Raw genomic sequence first — 16378 nt, forward strand, 5'->3', positions numbered from 1 at the left:
TGCCCGTCAGATGGAGCTTTGCGAAATGTGAAGAACAGACTGCATGAAAAAATTGTGATATATGGTAGCATAATTTATAGTTTATGTTTTCCTATAATAGAACACAACTCGAGCGACGTAAGGAATAAACATAACCACGACTCATACATCACCTAATATTTGCTACATCACAAACAGACGAAATTTTTCGTCTGTTGTTGCTATAATTCTTACCTTTACTCAGCTTCTTCCATGTCCCCCCTCACTTCGCTTCGTGCCAGTCCTCGTTCGTCCTATTTCAGTGTATTAGACTGATTCTGTTCGTTCTTGCTACCTACATCTGATCTTAGCCTCCCATCCACTTACTTCACGTTTCCCCTCCCAGCAATTAACTTTTCACTCCTCACCCTACCCCTCTCCCTCACTCCCTCTCATCCACTTTCCCTTCCTTTGGCATCCATTCTTTTTTCCTCCAAGGATTTCGCTCTCTCTTCCTCCTTTTTTCGCTTTCTCCCCCCTGTCATTCCCCCTTTCCCTCCCTCTTCTCTCTCCCATTCCTCCTTTCTTTCTACTTCCACCCAACCGTCCAAACCAGTACAGCTCCCCCCCCCCCCCAATATCCAGCCCTTTCTTTCTCCTATTTTTCACTGAGCAAGGTGGCGCCGAGGTTTAGACATTGGACTCGCCTTTTTGATGAACACAATTCAAACCCTTGTATGACTATCCAAATTTAGTTTCCCTAAAGTGCTTAAGCAAATATCAGGCTTATTCTTTTGAAAACGACGCTACCGTTTTCCTTCCCTGTTATTCACCAATCCAAGTTGTGTCTTTAGTGACTCCATCCTCAACTGGATGTTAAACCCTAATCTTCAATTGTTGCCATTCTTCCCTGCTTATCCCCTTCATTATCTCACTTTTGTCTTTCGCTTCACTCTCCTTGCTTCTTCTTCTCTCCTATTTTCCCTCTGTCCCTCCCATCCCCTCCCTCCTCCTCCCTCTATGACCCTTTATCTCTCCCTATTTCTGAGTCCCTGTACATCTCTCTTGCTTCTAATTCCTCCTCTCCTACTTTCCAACTGTCCCATATTTCTTCCCAGGTCCTCTCTTTGTGTCCTTTTACCTCTCTCTACCTCTTATCATTTACCTCTCTCTCTCTCTTCTAATCCCTCCTCTCCAGCTTTCCACTTGTCCCACATTTCTCCCCTGACCCTCTTCCTCCCTTCTAGATTCTCTATCTTCCTGTTCTTTCTTTGCTCAATCATTTATTCCTAATTCCCACTATCCCTCTACATACCAATTTCTCAAACCAAGTCAGCAGCTCTCTCTACCATCACGTTCAACATCTTCCTCTATCTGTCCGCCGGCCGCGGTGGCCGAGCGGCTCTAGGCGCTTCAGCCCGGAACCGCGAGACTGCTACAGTTGCAGGTTCGAATCCTGCCTCGGGCATTGATGTGTGTGATGTCCTTAGGTTAGTTAGGTTTATGTAATTCTAAGTTCTAGGGGACTGATGACCTCAGATGTTAAGTCCCATAGTGCTCAGACCCATTTGAACCATTTTTTTTTCTTTCTGTCCTACTCTGTCTCCCAGTTTCGTAGTACCCCCATCACCTTCTTTCCTCCCACTGCATCTTTTCTGAGTTGTGGGTACTAGTAAATATGATGAGTGGCGAGGAGGCGTACCTGTTGAGCAGCCAGGGCTCTCTGGAGCATCCCATGGCGCCCAGCAAGATGTCCCTCTCGCTACCGACGTTGGTCGACTGGTAGCGCTCCCAGGCGAACTCCCATTCCTCTACACCACCAGTTCTAATTGCCGTGCAGTACACGACATTCTTCAAATTGCCGGAAATCCTGTAAAACATATTATATCAAGAACATTAGACAGTCAAGGATACATTCACCATAAGTTACATCAGCGAAAAACAGACTAAAGACTGTGATCATAGAGGAGATAGAAGGGTCCTGTCACGTTAGATAATAGGATAATTTGACATATCATGTGACTATGATGTCACTGGACAAAGTTCTAACCTTCTGAATCACAGATTGTAAGCGAATCATCACGACCAGAAGTGTGGAGCACTCCACCTCAGAACTCAAGCATCCACAACGTAAGTTTTAGCACGAGTGAAGCTGTCCTCAACAATTTAAAATATATATAAGATAGTCATTTTATTCTTATTAGCAGTACTACACTGTACAGTGACACTGATGTCACCACCTGTCAAATACCTGAATAACCAAGTTGTGCAATGCGGACCGCTGCCAGACGTACAGGGAGAAAGTCCGTGAGATAGCGATAGCGATGTGCAGCCATGCGGACTCCAGTGCTACGCTCACCTGCACAAGGTTTCTTGGCTGAAGATTCTGTGCTGCGAACAGTCCAATCGAGATGGACCCACTGTTTCTCGCTTGGGTTTAAATCTGTGGAGTCTGGTTATCAGGGGAGTACGATAAACTCATCCTGGTGCTTTTCGAAGCACGTATGTACACTGCGAGCTGTGTGATACGTTGCATTGTGCTCCTGGTAGATGACATCGTAACGAGGAGAAACAAAGGTATGGACATTCTCCTCAAGGATAGGTGCACACTTGTGATGATCCATTGTGCCGGCCGTGGTGGCCAAGCGGTTCTAGGCGCTGCAGTCTGGAACCGCGCGCCACTACGGTCGCAGGTTCGGATCCTGCCTCGGGCATGGATGTGTGTGATGTCCTTAGGTTAGTTAGGTGTAAGTAGTTCTAAGTTCTAGGGGACTGATGACCTCAGAAGGTAAGTCCCATAGTGCTCAGAGCCATTTAAACCATTTGATCCATTGTGCCTTCCAGAATGACGAGATCACCTAGAGAAAAACTATCTGGCCCGGGCTGTTGCGACGATTGTTGCAAGGTGTTTGCTTCTAGGCGTTTCACGCCATACTCGCCAAAGGCCATCTGTCCGATGGAGCACAAAACGCGATTCATCTGAAAAGGCCACCTGTCGGCTCTCATTGGACATCCAGTAGCGGTCTGAGGTGCAAATTTCTAACTTCGTCGCCGATGAACAGAAGTCAGTGTGGGTGTCTGAACCAGACGCCTGCTGCAGAGGCCCATATGCAGCAACATTCGCTGAACGGTCGTTGAGGAGACACTGTTGGTAGCCCCTTGTTTCATCTGGGTGGTCAGCTGCTCAACAGTTCTACGTCTGATCCCCCGTACACATCTCCACAACCGATATTCATCCCTGTCATCCATGACCTGTGATGCACCACAGTTACCTCGAATGCTGTTTTGTATAGCGCCATTTTGCCACACACGATATACTTTAACGATAGTGGCACGTGATCAGTTTACAAACTTACCCGTTCTGGACATGCTTCCACCGTTGGCCCAAAAGCCAATTATCATGTCCTTTTGGAAGTCAGATAAATCGCTCCGTTTTTGCATTACAACGACTGCACTGTTTTTCCGCGGGACCCTGACTTACTTTGTATAACCCCCACTGCCAGTGCTGCCAACTGACGTCTGTGAGTGGTCGAACATAGACACTGGTCACATTAATGTGAGTGGATAGTGTAATAACGTAGTCAACAGCTGATGACAAGGATCGGGCCCACCATACAGAGACTGTAAACGCTCGTAGAAAGGCAAGTGCATATCCCGAGGTCAGTGTTGGCCAAATAATGTTAAAAACCACATCAACTATAGTCGTACACACGCTAATCTTATTGCGCAACATATAAGGATTGTCGTTGACATAGGAATCTACATCTACATATTTAAACTCTGCAAACCAGTGTGATGTGGATGAGAGAAGTTATTTTACATTTTACCAGGATTACACTTTTTTCCCTTGCTATTCGTATATGGAGAGAAAAAAGAATGATTCCATAAATCCTTCTGTGTATGCCGTAATTAGTCTAAGCTACTCGTTACAATTCCTACGGGGGCAATACTTTTGGAGTTGTAGTGTATTCCTAGAGTCCGCCCTTAATACTGGTTCTTGAAACATTGCAAGTATACATTCGTAGGCATGGGATAGTGAACGGCCACTTCAGTCTCCAGGTCATGTGTTTCAGCATGTCACCCACTTTCTCTCATGACTGAAGCAAAGTGGCAATCATTCATGCTGCCTTCTTTGTATATGTTCAATATCGCTGATAGTCGTTTTTGGTTTGGCTCCCATACATCTGAGCACTGTTACAGGACGAGTCGCACGAGAGTTCTGTAACCAATTTCTCTTGTAGACGTAGTCCATTTTCATAGGATTCTACCAGTGAACAGTACGCTACGTTTCTTACTTATGCCGTGGCCTAAGTTATCATTTCGTTTCCTATGCCTACAAATGGTTATATTCAGGTATTTATATAAATGGATTGATTCCAGTTGTGACATTAATTCCAGTTGTGACTCATTGATATCGCTATCCTAGAATATTACATTTTTGCGTTTTGTGAAGTGCAGAAATTTACGTTTCTGACCATTTAAAACAAGCACCAGTTACAAGTTTATCAAGACCTAGATGAACATTCGTGCAGGTTTTTTCGGACACTAGTGGAGAGTATTGTACCTTGGTAGACTTTTTACACTTTCGCATTTAGCTAGCTCTATAATACAAGTTAAAATTTTTTTCTATTTCATTCACTTTGTATCGCAGTCTATTTCTGAAATTACAAAGTTACTCCGGATAATTAAGATATTTTTTCCAAATGTGAAAACATGTCATATACTTAAAACAAATACTCGTTTGAAATTTAAAAGCACCATAATCGAGAAAATCTTGTCAGTACCGTATTTAATAGTCAGTATGTTACATTATTACTCTACTAAAAACCATTAATCAGTAAGTGATGTCAAAATAAGCGGAAGTATTATCGAAAATAAATTACAAGTTAAATACAATTTGAAATGGAAGCTATCGGAAACGAACACAAACTTCAGTTTTCAGGACAGGTAACATTGTTAAGACATTAAAGAAACTCTGTTCATTTCCAAGTATCATATGTTCGAAGGTAAAAGATCTTCTGTTTCAAGGTACAAGATGGTAAGCGAGCGACGAAGTATAGCTTAACTGTCCAAAAGTTATATAAATAGTTCTCAAACTCTACCAGATGCTGATAATGCTGTCTCAAACGTGTACGTACCATCGCAGTGTCCCCTCAAAATCTGACTCTATTGGCTCAAATGGCTCTGAGCACTATGCGACTTAACTTCTGAGGTCATCAGTCGCCTAGAACTTAGAACTAATTAAACCTGACTAACCTAAGGACATCGCACACATCCATGCCCGAGGCAGGATTCGAACCTGCGACCGTAGCGGTCGCTCGGCTCCAGACTGTAGCGCCTAGAACAGCACGGCCACTCTGGCCGGCTCTGACTCTATTCACGCCCTTTATATACCATAAGACGACTAGTAACAACACCAAACACGAACGACACTAATGTACTCTGTTGGCCGTTCTACTTGTTACAGAGAACTGCGACTCTAACCATTTACATTCTCATCTGTTGTGTAAACGTACAAGAACTTACGTTGACGCCCAACCATGTCTTCTGTGTGTTTCGCTTTCTTTGTCAGTCAGTGTATGTGAACGCTATGCTCATAAAGCGATGTTGTAATATTAAAGGCGGCATTTCAAATTCAGAAACGCCTGCAGTCTACGACTTTAAGACAAGGCTAAATTTTCGATGGATTGTGGTAATCAAAATATTACCATATCACCACAGCAAACCTATCGTCACATCTAGAAGGTACTTCCAGATCTGTCAATGACTCTCCATCTAAAATAACACGCTGCATCGTCTCTACCTAGCCAAGAGGGAATTCTAAGACCGGACGACCAAGAACGAAGTGCTCGTATTAAAAAGGGTGTAAGACAAGGTTGTAGTCTTTCGCCCCTACCATTCAATCTGTACATCGAGGAAGCAATGATAGAAATAAAGGAAACGTTCAGGAGTAGAATTCAAGGAGAAAATATCATTCATACGATTCGCTGATAACATTGCTATCTTGAGTGAAAATGAAGAAGAATTACATGATCTGCTGAACGGAATAAACAGTCTAATGAGTACAGAGTATGGATTGAGAGTAAATCGAAGAAAGACGAAGGTAATGAGAAGTAGTAGAAATGAGAACAGCGAGAAACGTAACGTCAGGGTTGATGGTCACGAAGTAGATGAAGTTAAGGAATTATGCTACGTAAACAGCAAAATAATCAATGACGGACGGAGTAAGGAGGACATCAAAAGCAGACTAGCAATGGCAAAAAGGGCATTCCTGACCAAGAGAAGTCTACTAATATCGAATATCGGCCATAATTTGTGGAAAAAATTACTAGAATGTACGTCGGGGGTATGGTAGTGAAACAAGGACAATGGGAAAACCGGAACAGAAGAGAATGGAAGCTTTTGATATGTGGTGCTACAGACGAATGTTGAAAATTAGGTGGATTGGGAAGGTAAGGACTAAGGAGGCTCTGCGCAGAATCGGAGAGGAACGGAACATGTGGAAACACTGATAAGGAGAAGGGACAGGATGAGAGGATATCTGTTAAGACATGAAGGAATGACTTCCATAGTACTAGAGGGAGCTGTAGCGGGCAAAAACTGTAGAGGAAGGCAGAGATTGGAACACATCCAGTAAATAATTGAGGACGTAAGTTGCTAGTGCTACTCAGAGATGAAGATTTTGGCACAGTAGATGAATTCGTGGCGGGCCGCGCATCAAACCAGTCAGAAGCGTCGCTATATGAAGAATCGCCGGCTAGATCCAAATCCGAAACAGAAGGTCACTGTTTTGTGAGGAGGGAGATAAATGCCGCGTGGCGCGCGCCTTCCGCCAAAGCGGTTATCTGGCTGGAGAGATGTAGGTCCCTGATTCGGTTTTCGTTACCTGCAGTCATTCATCATCTATCATTTCAATGGTTTGTGATTTATTTATTTGTGAACGGCTGTTAATATTTATTTGTCATGTGGCATGATAAATATATTTTGAAAGCTATGTCTTTTTATGCTGTCTAGGTGAAGTGCGGCCCAGGGCCAACAATCGATGAGATGAATGTGGGGAACCTCTCAAAACAAGACTCAACTTGACCGGTAGGTCCAGCCTAGGAATAAGCCAAGTGAAGAATTAGTAACTGTATGACTGCACGTTGCGTGTTGTTGTACCCCATACAGTGTGGGAAGGTTCCAACCGCTAGAGATGTCATATTTTCAACAATGAAGTTTAATTTTTTTCCTCTTTTTAGCTCAGAAAATCGTATTTAATGTTTACGACTCATGCGTTTGGGTCCGCAGGTGAGGTATCGGTGAATACAATTAAAGTGCAGCAAGGCGGCGTTCTTTAGAGTCTATTAGAATCTCTATGCCATGACAATAGCCTCAACATGACTTGATGAGTCATCATTTTCCATAAACAATTGGGAAACTGTGGTTGTGATTAAGTTGCTGAGCAAGGAAAGGGTAACTGGGGCCATGTTTACTTTGTGATGAGTGTTGATCTGCCCGTTTCTGCAATTTGATTAGGGATGTACGAGGAATCGACAAGAATAACACTGGATACCCTGTTTCGGCAATTTTCTGTAAAGGTTCACATCGATCATGAGTGAAAAACAGTGCCGAAACTAGCGCAATGATATGAAAAGGTATAATTTACGGTGACCAGTCTGACAACCAAACAAACTCAAGTTATGAGCGCTTCCTAACGCCACAGTGTTTCTCTTTGAATTACGCTTTGCGAAAAGTTGTAGCAGAATCACAGACAGTCATTTCCAGAAATCTGTGAAAATTATACGAGGGCTGTTCGGAAATTAAGGTCCGATCGGTCGCAAAATGGAAATCACAGTGAAAATCAGAAATTTGGTTTTCGCAACAGTTAGCCACACCTTCCAGCTGCCTCTCTAAATAGTTGCCGCCCCGACTTTGACATTTGTCGTGGCATCGTACAAACTTTCCAGTACCCTTGTCACAGAAAGCATCCACCTGTGCTTTCTGTCAATTCTCTAGACTGGTCTGCCGTTCGCTGTCTGTGCCAAATTGTTGTCTCCGTAGCCAGCGGTTCATGTGAGCAGAGATGAACATCAAAGGGAGCCAATTAAGGGCTGTATTGTGGCTGATCAAACAGTTCCCATCTAAAACGTTGCAGGAGCGTCTTCATTGCCCCTACAGAATGCATCTGAAAATTGTCTTGAAGAAAGAAACACATGACATTTATGTTATGTGGGCTGCATAGCTTCAGGCGAAATCTCTCACTAGATCCACATACTTGGCGGGAGACACGGATGTTTTAGGCATTTCTACCTGGTCACTTTAAGCTCTGAACTGGAAAGAGCGACGTGAAACAATTGACAGGCACTCTAAAGGCACTGTCTAAAACATCTGTGCAAAGTACCATCAGATTTTCACAGTGGTTTCCATTTCGCGCCAAATCGGACCTTAATACGTCTAGTATAACGAATAAAATATCTACTCAGATTCCAAGAGGGGCTCAACTGCCCCCCCCCCCCCCTTACCCCATCCTGGGAGCTCCAGTGCTTATGGGAGAAACATGGCGATCTCAAATTTGCTCCATGGTATTTAATAGAATGGCCTTATATTTTAATGGCCCTAATCTAGAACGTTGGTGTCACTGGAAGTGCTACTCTTAAAGTTAAGTAGGAGATCTGCTGGACTATGCTATGCTAACATGTCGTCACTTTCTCAACATCAAAACCATAAAGCAGGGGTGCTAGGGTTGACTTACCCTCTCAATACTTCTTCCTAGATAGTAAGCCAAGTTTGGTTGAAACCTCTCCAGGCGTTGCACAGTTATGTTTCGTTTTACCATCCCTTCCGTCCCACCCCCGTCTCCAAGAGAGGATGATTGGGGTGTCATACTCAAAATTTTACCTGGAGGTGCATCTTCATGTTTTTGCTGAGCATTGATTGATCTATTAAATTTCTGGTGTGCAGCCATATAAATTCTGTTTCTTCCGCTGACGTTTCGGACGTATATTATTCGACTATCTTCAAGGTAAGCCGAGAGACTGACGCTACAGCTCTCGTTCCGTTCTTCTAAATCCGCGGTCTGCGACGCTGAGAATGCGACGACAGGCACACAAGCGCCAGAGATGTTGATTAGTGGAGAGAAGTGTGCATTAATTGAGTCTGTGGCTACGAAATTGATTAATGGTGGGATGTCGATATATCATTACGAAGGAAGCAAATGAAATTTGTTTGACCAATAATTTAATTAATAGACAGCGGCTGCAGCTTGGGCATGTAATGGAATCCGGCACTATCTCGAGTAAACTTTCAAAGACGTTGACACAGTGCAGCTCATAACGATACATCCCAGCATGAATCGACAGTATAGCCACAGACTGAGTTAATGCATACATCTCTGCATCTCTGCCACCGATCAACGTCTCTGGAGCTTGTGTATCTGTGGCTGTGTGCACAATGGCGCGGGCCTCTGGTTTAAAAAGTGCGTTGCGAGCTCTGTAGCGTCAGTATGTTCACTGTTGGCTCACTCTGAAGAAGACCGAAAGCCATTCGGACGAAGCATCAGGAGAAGAAACAGAATTTAGTAGATTAGTAGCCTGAAGCTTTGGATATTTATGCAAACAACAATGTGTGCGCATGACGTTTGGTGCGTGGGGTACTCACGGATTGTTGGTATCCGGGTCCGGCGTGGCCCTCCAGTTCTGGAAGAGGAGCAGCGCGTTGCGGACACAGTCCTGGTGTCCGAGGTTGCAGGCCCAGCCCAGCACGTTGACGCGCTTGTACACTGTCAGCTGTGGGTCCGTCGGGTTGTCCGTGAAGCCCGTGTGCTCGTACAGCTTCGTGATCAGCTTAAGTATATAGCTCTGTAGACACAACACACCCATATGTTAGAACTGGTTGTGGTCTACCCAAACAGAACTATAACTATTTCACGGATAGTGCCTTTTCGTTGCAACTCAGGCGTCTGGAAAGCAGCCTCCATTTTCGTGTAGCATGTGAAATTGTGGAGGAGGGAGTGTGTGTGTGTGTGGGGGGGGGGGGGGGGGGGACGGAACAGTTACTGCACTGACTCCCGCAGTAGGTCACTATGGATACGTTCCACCTTCCATCGTGGATAGGAATTATGTCATAAATTGTTGATAAAACATTAACTAGTAATTCAGTAAGTAATCTCGATCCGAGATTATGTAAAGTCACGCATAAGGATCAAATGTACATCTCTTTCTACCTCTCTGTGTTTTCTCTTCTGCATAGGAAGTGTTTCTTTATACCAGAGTAATCAACGCGGCTGCCTGTCATGTGGAGGACTCTGGTTCAATTGCTGGCACTGCCAGATTTGTTCCTTGGTGGGAGAAATGGAACATATCCAATCAGCCACTTGAATGAAAAAGAGAGATTGGGTGCTAATTTTGAATTTGATTTAAAGAAGATTATTGCTCTTTCTACTTTAAGACAACTTGGGCTCCAGATTCTGCAAAGCCAATATCGGCCGGAAGAACGGTGTGCTGATCTCACACCACCCCTACACCGCATCCAAATGAGAGGCCATTTGCTGAGACTCACACGGCGGTCGGCCGGCCGGTACCGACTGGCCTCCATGAGGCCACAACGGTGGAGCTTTCCATAGAGGAAGATGATGTGTATCCATTCGCATTTCATAGAGAAAGTGATCAATTGCATCATTAGCGAGAGGCGAACACTCATGGTCTATAGTCGCCATTGTATAGTCGCCTTTGTATCGATTTATAAAATTAAGCAGACCTGGCTGATATTAATTGAGACTAATTAAATTAATGGTAGAAGATTAGCAATCACGGAAGCAACTACACAGCTACGACGAGCGAGGAGCATAAACAGCTGCCAGGAAATAACGGCTGCCACAACATCAATAATGTTTTGAATTCTCCCTCTCTTTTAAGTATTTCTTTTCAGTATGTACCCAATGACGACGGTCCACAAATAGCAGCGAGAAGATTTTTTACCCAGTAACTCTACTTTTATGAAGAACCATGGGGAAAACTTCCTCTTATAAGTGGTTGCGACACTGTTTTTTGACAGTATCCAACAATCCTGAAACACCAGTGGAACCTGAAGAAGATACCAGCACAGGGATCTCACCGCCAAGCATTGCAGAAGTTTAAAGAGGAATATGACACGGCCTAATGATTCAAAAGATTTTACCACCAATGACGAGGGCCACGAAAGCCTGCGGATTAGACGCCGCATGTTCAAAAGTTGTGCGAGTACTGGAGAAAAATAAAAAGGCATTTAGAACGTGGCAGTTACTATTTTACAAAGGACTAACAACATTTAAAGTTGAATTCGTAGATTCTGAATGAACTCCATAGTTCAAGTTATTTTTCGTAAAATTTTCCCCATGTTTAATTGCCTTTTCCTGGGACGCATACATCGTAATTTAGGCCTATATTCACGAAAATCAGAGGGTGATCTTAGAACTGCGAAAAGGTACTACATTTGCAACATGTTCGAGATCATAGCGAGAGATCGCGATTATCACTCTTGGATCAACTAAAGCAGTGTGTTTACTTCATAGTACGATTTACTGAATTGTCTACATGTACCTCATAATAAGTATCTTTTTATAAGCGATGAAGTATTATCGAGTAACCAGTGTGCCACAACTTGGAAAATTACGATTATTAAAAAAGGAATGGAGGCCAAGAACATATTTAATGCTAAGTAAAATACACTGCCTGATCAGATTTGCTCGGACACGTCTATGAAGTGCGGAATTGATCATTAATGTGACAAGAAGAGGGACCTGGCGGTGTAAAATGAAGGCGATGAGTATTGTGTTGTAAGTAGAGAAGCAGTAACAGCCCAATAGCTTGTCTGCGAGAGTTCAGTGGCTTCTAACGTGGACTAGTCATTGGATGTCACCTGAGTAACAAATTAATCAGGGAAATTTCAACCCTTGCAAAGCTGCCCAAGCCGGCTATTCGTGATGAGTGTGTGAAGGAACAACATCAGCTAAACCAAGACCAGGTAGGCCTCATGTGCTGACGCAAAGGGACGGTCAAGCATTGCGGATGTTAGTCGTAAAACATCGCATGAATCAGCGGAAGGGATGACACGTGAGTTCCAAAGTGCTACCAGAAGTCCAGGTAGCACGATGACTGTGTCGGGTTTAAAAAGGATGCAGTAAAATGGTCGAGCAGTTACGCATGAGCCAGTGAACAGTGGATGACTGGAAACGAGTGATATAGAGTGATGGGAACGGAAATGAGCGTGTGGCGTCATTGGCCGGGAGGCTCCTTACGGGGCAGGTCCGGCCGCCTTGGTGCAGGTCTTATTACATTCGACGCCACATATGGCGACCTGCGCGCCGGATGGGGATGAAATGATGATGAAGACAACACAACACCCAGTCCCTGAGCCGAGAATATCACCGACCCAGCCGGGAATCGAACCCGGGCCCGTAGGACGGCAATCCGTCACGCTGACCACTCATCTATCGGGGCGGACATATAGAGTGATGAATCGCCCAGTACACTGTGGCAAGCCAATGGAAGAGTTTGGATGTGGCGATTGCCTAGAGAATGTTAACTGCTATCATGTGCAGTGCTAACAGTGAAGTATGGAGGAGATGGTGTTACGGTACGGGGATGTTTCATGTGGTTGGAATGTGGTGCGCTTACTGATATTAAGAAAAATCTACATGCAGAGGAATATGAACAAAAAAATGTTCAAATGTGTGTGAAATCATATGGGACTTAACTGCTAAGGTCATCAGTCCCTAAGCTTACACACTACTTAACCTAAATTATCCTAAGAACAAACACACACACACTCATGCCCGAGGGAGGACTCGAACCTCCGCCGGGACCAGCCGCACAGTCCATGACTGCAGCGCCTTGGAATATGAACAGGTTTTGCAGCACTTTGTCCCGCTTACAGTAGTGCGACAGTTCAGAGACGATGACTGCACCAGAATGATCCTGTCATAAAGCAGCATCTGTGAGGCAATTGTGAGTGGACACCTACATTCTTGAAATGCACTGGTCTGTCCAGAGACCCGACATGATCCCAATGGAACGAATGTGGGACGATTTAGAACATCGGCGTCGCTCCAGAAACCAGTGTGCGAACTTCACTGCCTCCTCTGGTTTCGGCTCTTTAGGAGGAATGGGCTCCCCTTCCTTCACCGACCTTCAGACATCCGATTCGAAGTATCGCCAGCAGAGTTCAAGCTGCCGTAGAGGCGAAATGTGGGCACACCCCATATTAATAATCAATAATAGGTGTCTATATAATTTTGATCAGGTGGTGTACTCATGTAGGCACTCGGTAAATCTATCTACATCTACACTCCTGGAAATTGAAATAAGAACACCGTGAATTCATTGTCCCAGGAAGGGGAAACTATATTGACACATTCCTGGGGTCAGATACATCACATGATCACACTGACAGAACCACAGGCACATAGACACAGGCAACAGAGCATGCACAATGTCGGCACTAGTACAGTGTATATCCACCTTTCGCAGCAATGCAGGCTGCTATTCTCCCATGGAGACGATCGTAGAGATGCTGGATGTAGTCCTGTGGAACGGCTTGCCATGCCATTTCCACCTGGCGCCTCAGCTGGACCAGCGTTCGTGCTGGACGTGCAGACCGCGTGAGACGACGCTTCATCCAGTCCCAAACATGCTCAATGGGGGACAGATCCGGAGATCGTGCTGGCCAGGGTAGTTGACTTACACTTTCTAGAGCACGTTGGGTGGCACGGGATACATGCGGACGTGCATTGTTCTGTTGGAACAGCAAGTTCCCTTGCCGGTCTAGGAATGGTAGAACGATGGGTTCGATGACGGTTTGGATGTACCGTGCACTATTCAGTGTCCCCTCGACGATCACCAGTGGTGTACGGCCAGTGTAGGAGATCGCTCCCCACACCATGATGCCGGGTGTTGGCCCTGTGTGCCTCGGTCGTATGCAGTCCTGATTGTGGCGCTCACCTGCACGGCGCCAAACACGCATACGACCATCATTGGCACCAAGGCAGAAGCGACTCTCATCGCTGAAGACGACACGTCTCCATTCGTCCCTCCATTCACGCCTGTCGCGACACCACTGGAGGCGGGCTGCACGATGTTGGGGCGTGAGCGGAAGACGGCCTAACGGTGTGCGGGACCGTAGCCCAGCTTCATGGAGACGGTTGCGAATGGTCCTCGCCGATACCCCAGGAGCAACAGTGTCCCTAATTTGCTGGGAAGTGGCGGTGCGGTCCCCTACGGCACTGCGTAGGATCCTACGGTCTTGGTATGCATCCGTGCGTCGCTGCGGTCCGGTCCCAGGTCGACGGGCACGTGCACCTTCCGCCGACCACTGGCGACAACATCGATGTACTGTGGAGACCTCACGCCCCACGTGTTGAGCAATTCGGCGGTACGTCCACCCGGCCTCCCGCATGCCCACTATACGCCCTCGCTCAAAGTCCGTCAACTGCACATACGGTTCACGTCCACGCTGTCGCGGAATGCAACCAGTGTTAAAAACTGCGATGGAGCTCCGTATGCCACGGCAAACTGGCTGACACTGACGGCGGCGGTGCACAAATGCTGCGCAGCTAGCGCCATTCGACGGCCAACACCGCGGTTCCTGGTGTGTCCGCTGTGCCGTGCGTGTGATCATTGCTTGTACAGCCCTCTCGCAGTGTCCGGAGCAAGTATGGTGGGTCTGACACACCGGTGTCAATGTGTTCTTTTTTCCATTTCCAGGAGTGTATATGGATACTCTGCAAATCACATTTAAGTGCCTGGCAGAGGTTTCATCGAACCACCTTCACAATTCTCTATTATTCCAATCTCGTATAGCGCGCGGGAGGAATAAACACCTATATCTTTCCGTACGAGCACTGATTTACCTTATTTTATCTTTGTGATCGTTCCTCCCTATGTAAGTCGGTGTCAACAAAATATTTTCGTATTCGGAGGAGAAAGTTGGTGATTGGAATTTCGTGAGAAGATTCCGTCGCAACGAAAAACGCCTTTCTTTTAATGATGTCCAGCCCAAATCCTCTATCGTTTCTGTGATACTCTCTCCCACATTTCGCGATAATACAAAACGTGCTGCCTTTCTTTGAACTTTTTCGATGTACTCAGTTAGTCCTATCTGGTAAGGATCCCACACCGCGCAACAGTATTCTAAAAGAGGACGGACAAGCGTAGTGCAGGCAGCCTCCTTAGTAGGTCTGTTGCATTTTCTAAGTGTCCTGCCAATGAAACGCAGTCTTCGGTTAGCCTTCCCCACAACATTTTCTATGTGTTCCTTCCAATTTGAGTTGTTCGTAATTGTAATACCTAGGTATTTAGTTGAATTTACGGCTTTTAGATTACACTGATTTATCGTGTAACCAAAGTTTAATGCGTTCGTTTTAGCACTCTTGTGGATGACCTCACACTTTTCGTTATTTAAGGTCAACTGCAGCTTTTCGCACCATTCCGATATTTCTTCTAAATCGTTTTGCAGTTTGTTTTTATCTTCTGATGACTTTATTAGTCGATAAACGACAGCGTCATCTGCAAACAACCGAAGACGGCTGCTCAAATTGTCTCCTAAATCGTTTATATAAATAAGGAATAGCAAAGGGCCTATAACACTGCCTTGGGGAACGCCAGAAATCACTTCTGTTTTACTCGATGACTTCCCGTCAATTACAACGAACTGTGACCTCAGTGACAGGAAATCACAGACCCAGTCACATAACTGAGACGATATTCTATAAGCACGCAATTTCACTATGAGCCGTTTGTGTGGTACAGTGACAAAAGCCTTCCGGAAATCCAGAAATACGGAATCGATCTGAAATCCGGTGTCAATAGCACTTCATGTAAATAAAGAGCTAGTTGTGTTTCACAAGAACGATGTTTTCTAAACCCATGTTGACTGTGTGCCAATAGACCTCCCGCGCCCGGGTTCCCGGGTTCGATTCGCGGCTGGGTCAGGGATTTTCTCTGCCTCGTGACGACTGGGTGTTGTGTGATGTCCTTAGGGTAGTTAGGTTTAAGTAGTTCTAAGTTCTAGGGGACTGATGACCATAGTGCTCAGAGCCAAGTCAATAGACCGTTTTCTTCGAGGTAATTCATTACGTTCGAACACAATATCTGTTCTAAAATCCTGCTGCATATCGACGATAACGATATCGTCCTGTAATTTACTCCTACTACCTTTATTGAATATTGGTGTGACCTGTGCAACTTTCCAGTCTTTGGGTACGGATCTTTCGTCGAGCGAACGGTTGTATATGATTGTTAAGTATGGAGCTAATGCATCAGCATACTCCGAAAGGAACCTAATTGGTATACAGTCTGGACCAGAAGACTTACTTTTATTAAGTGATTTAAGTTTCTTCACTACTCCGAGGATATTTACTTCTACGTTACTCATGTTGGCAGCTCTTCTCGATTCGACTTCTGGA

General features: G+C 45.2%; 1 protein-coding gene across 1 annotated transcript in view; it reads right to left on the reverse strand.

Annotated features, from left to right (window-relative positions):
- Window positions 1-16378, reverse strand: part of LOC126203398 (aminopeptidase N) — a 320824-nt gene that overhangs the window by 47906 nt on the left and 256540 nt on the right. The window contains exons 12-13 of the mRNA XM_049937703.1: window positions 9598-9797; window positions 1661-1828 (exon numbers count right to left, since the gene is read on the reverse strand). Coding sequence (XP_049793660.1) covers window positions 1661-1828; window positions 9598-9797 — 368 coding nt within the window. The remainder of the gene's footprint in view (window positions 1-1660; window positions 1829-9597; window positions 9798-16378) is intronic.

The sequence above is a fragment of the Schistocerca nitens genome, chromosome 9 (genome assembly GCF_023898315.1).
Source record: "Schistocerca nitens isolate TAMUIC-IGC-003100 chromosome 9, iqSchNite1.1, whole genome shotgun sequence".
In the NCBI taxonomy this organism is placed as follows: domain Eukaryota; kingdom Metazoa; phylum Arthropoda; class Insecta; order Orthoptera; family Acrididae; genus Schistocerca; species Schistocerca nitens.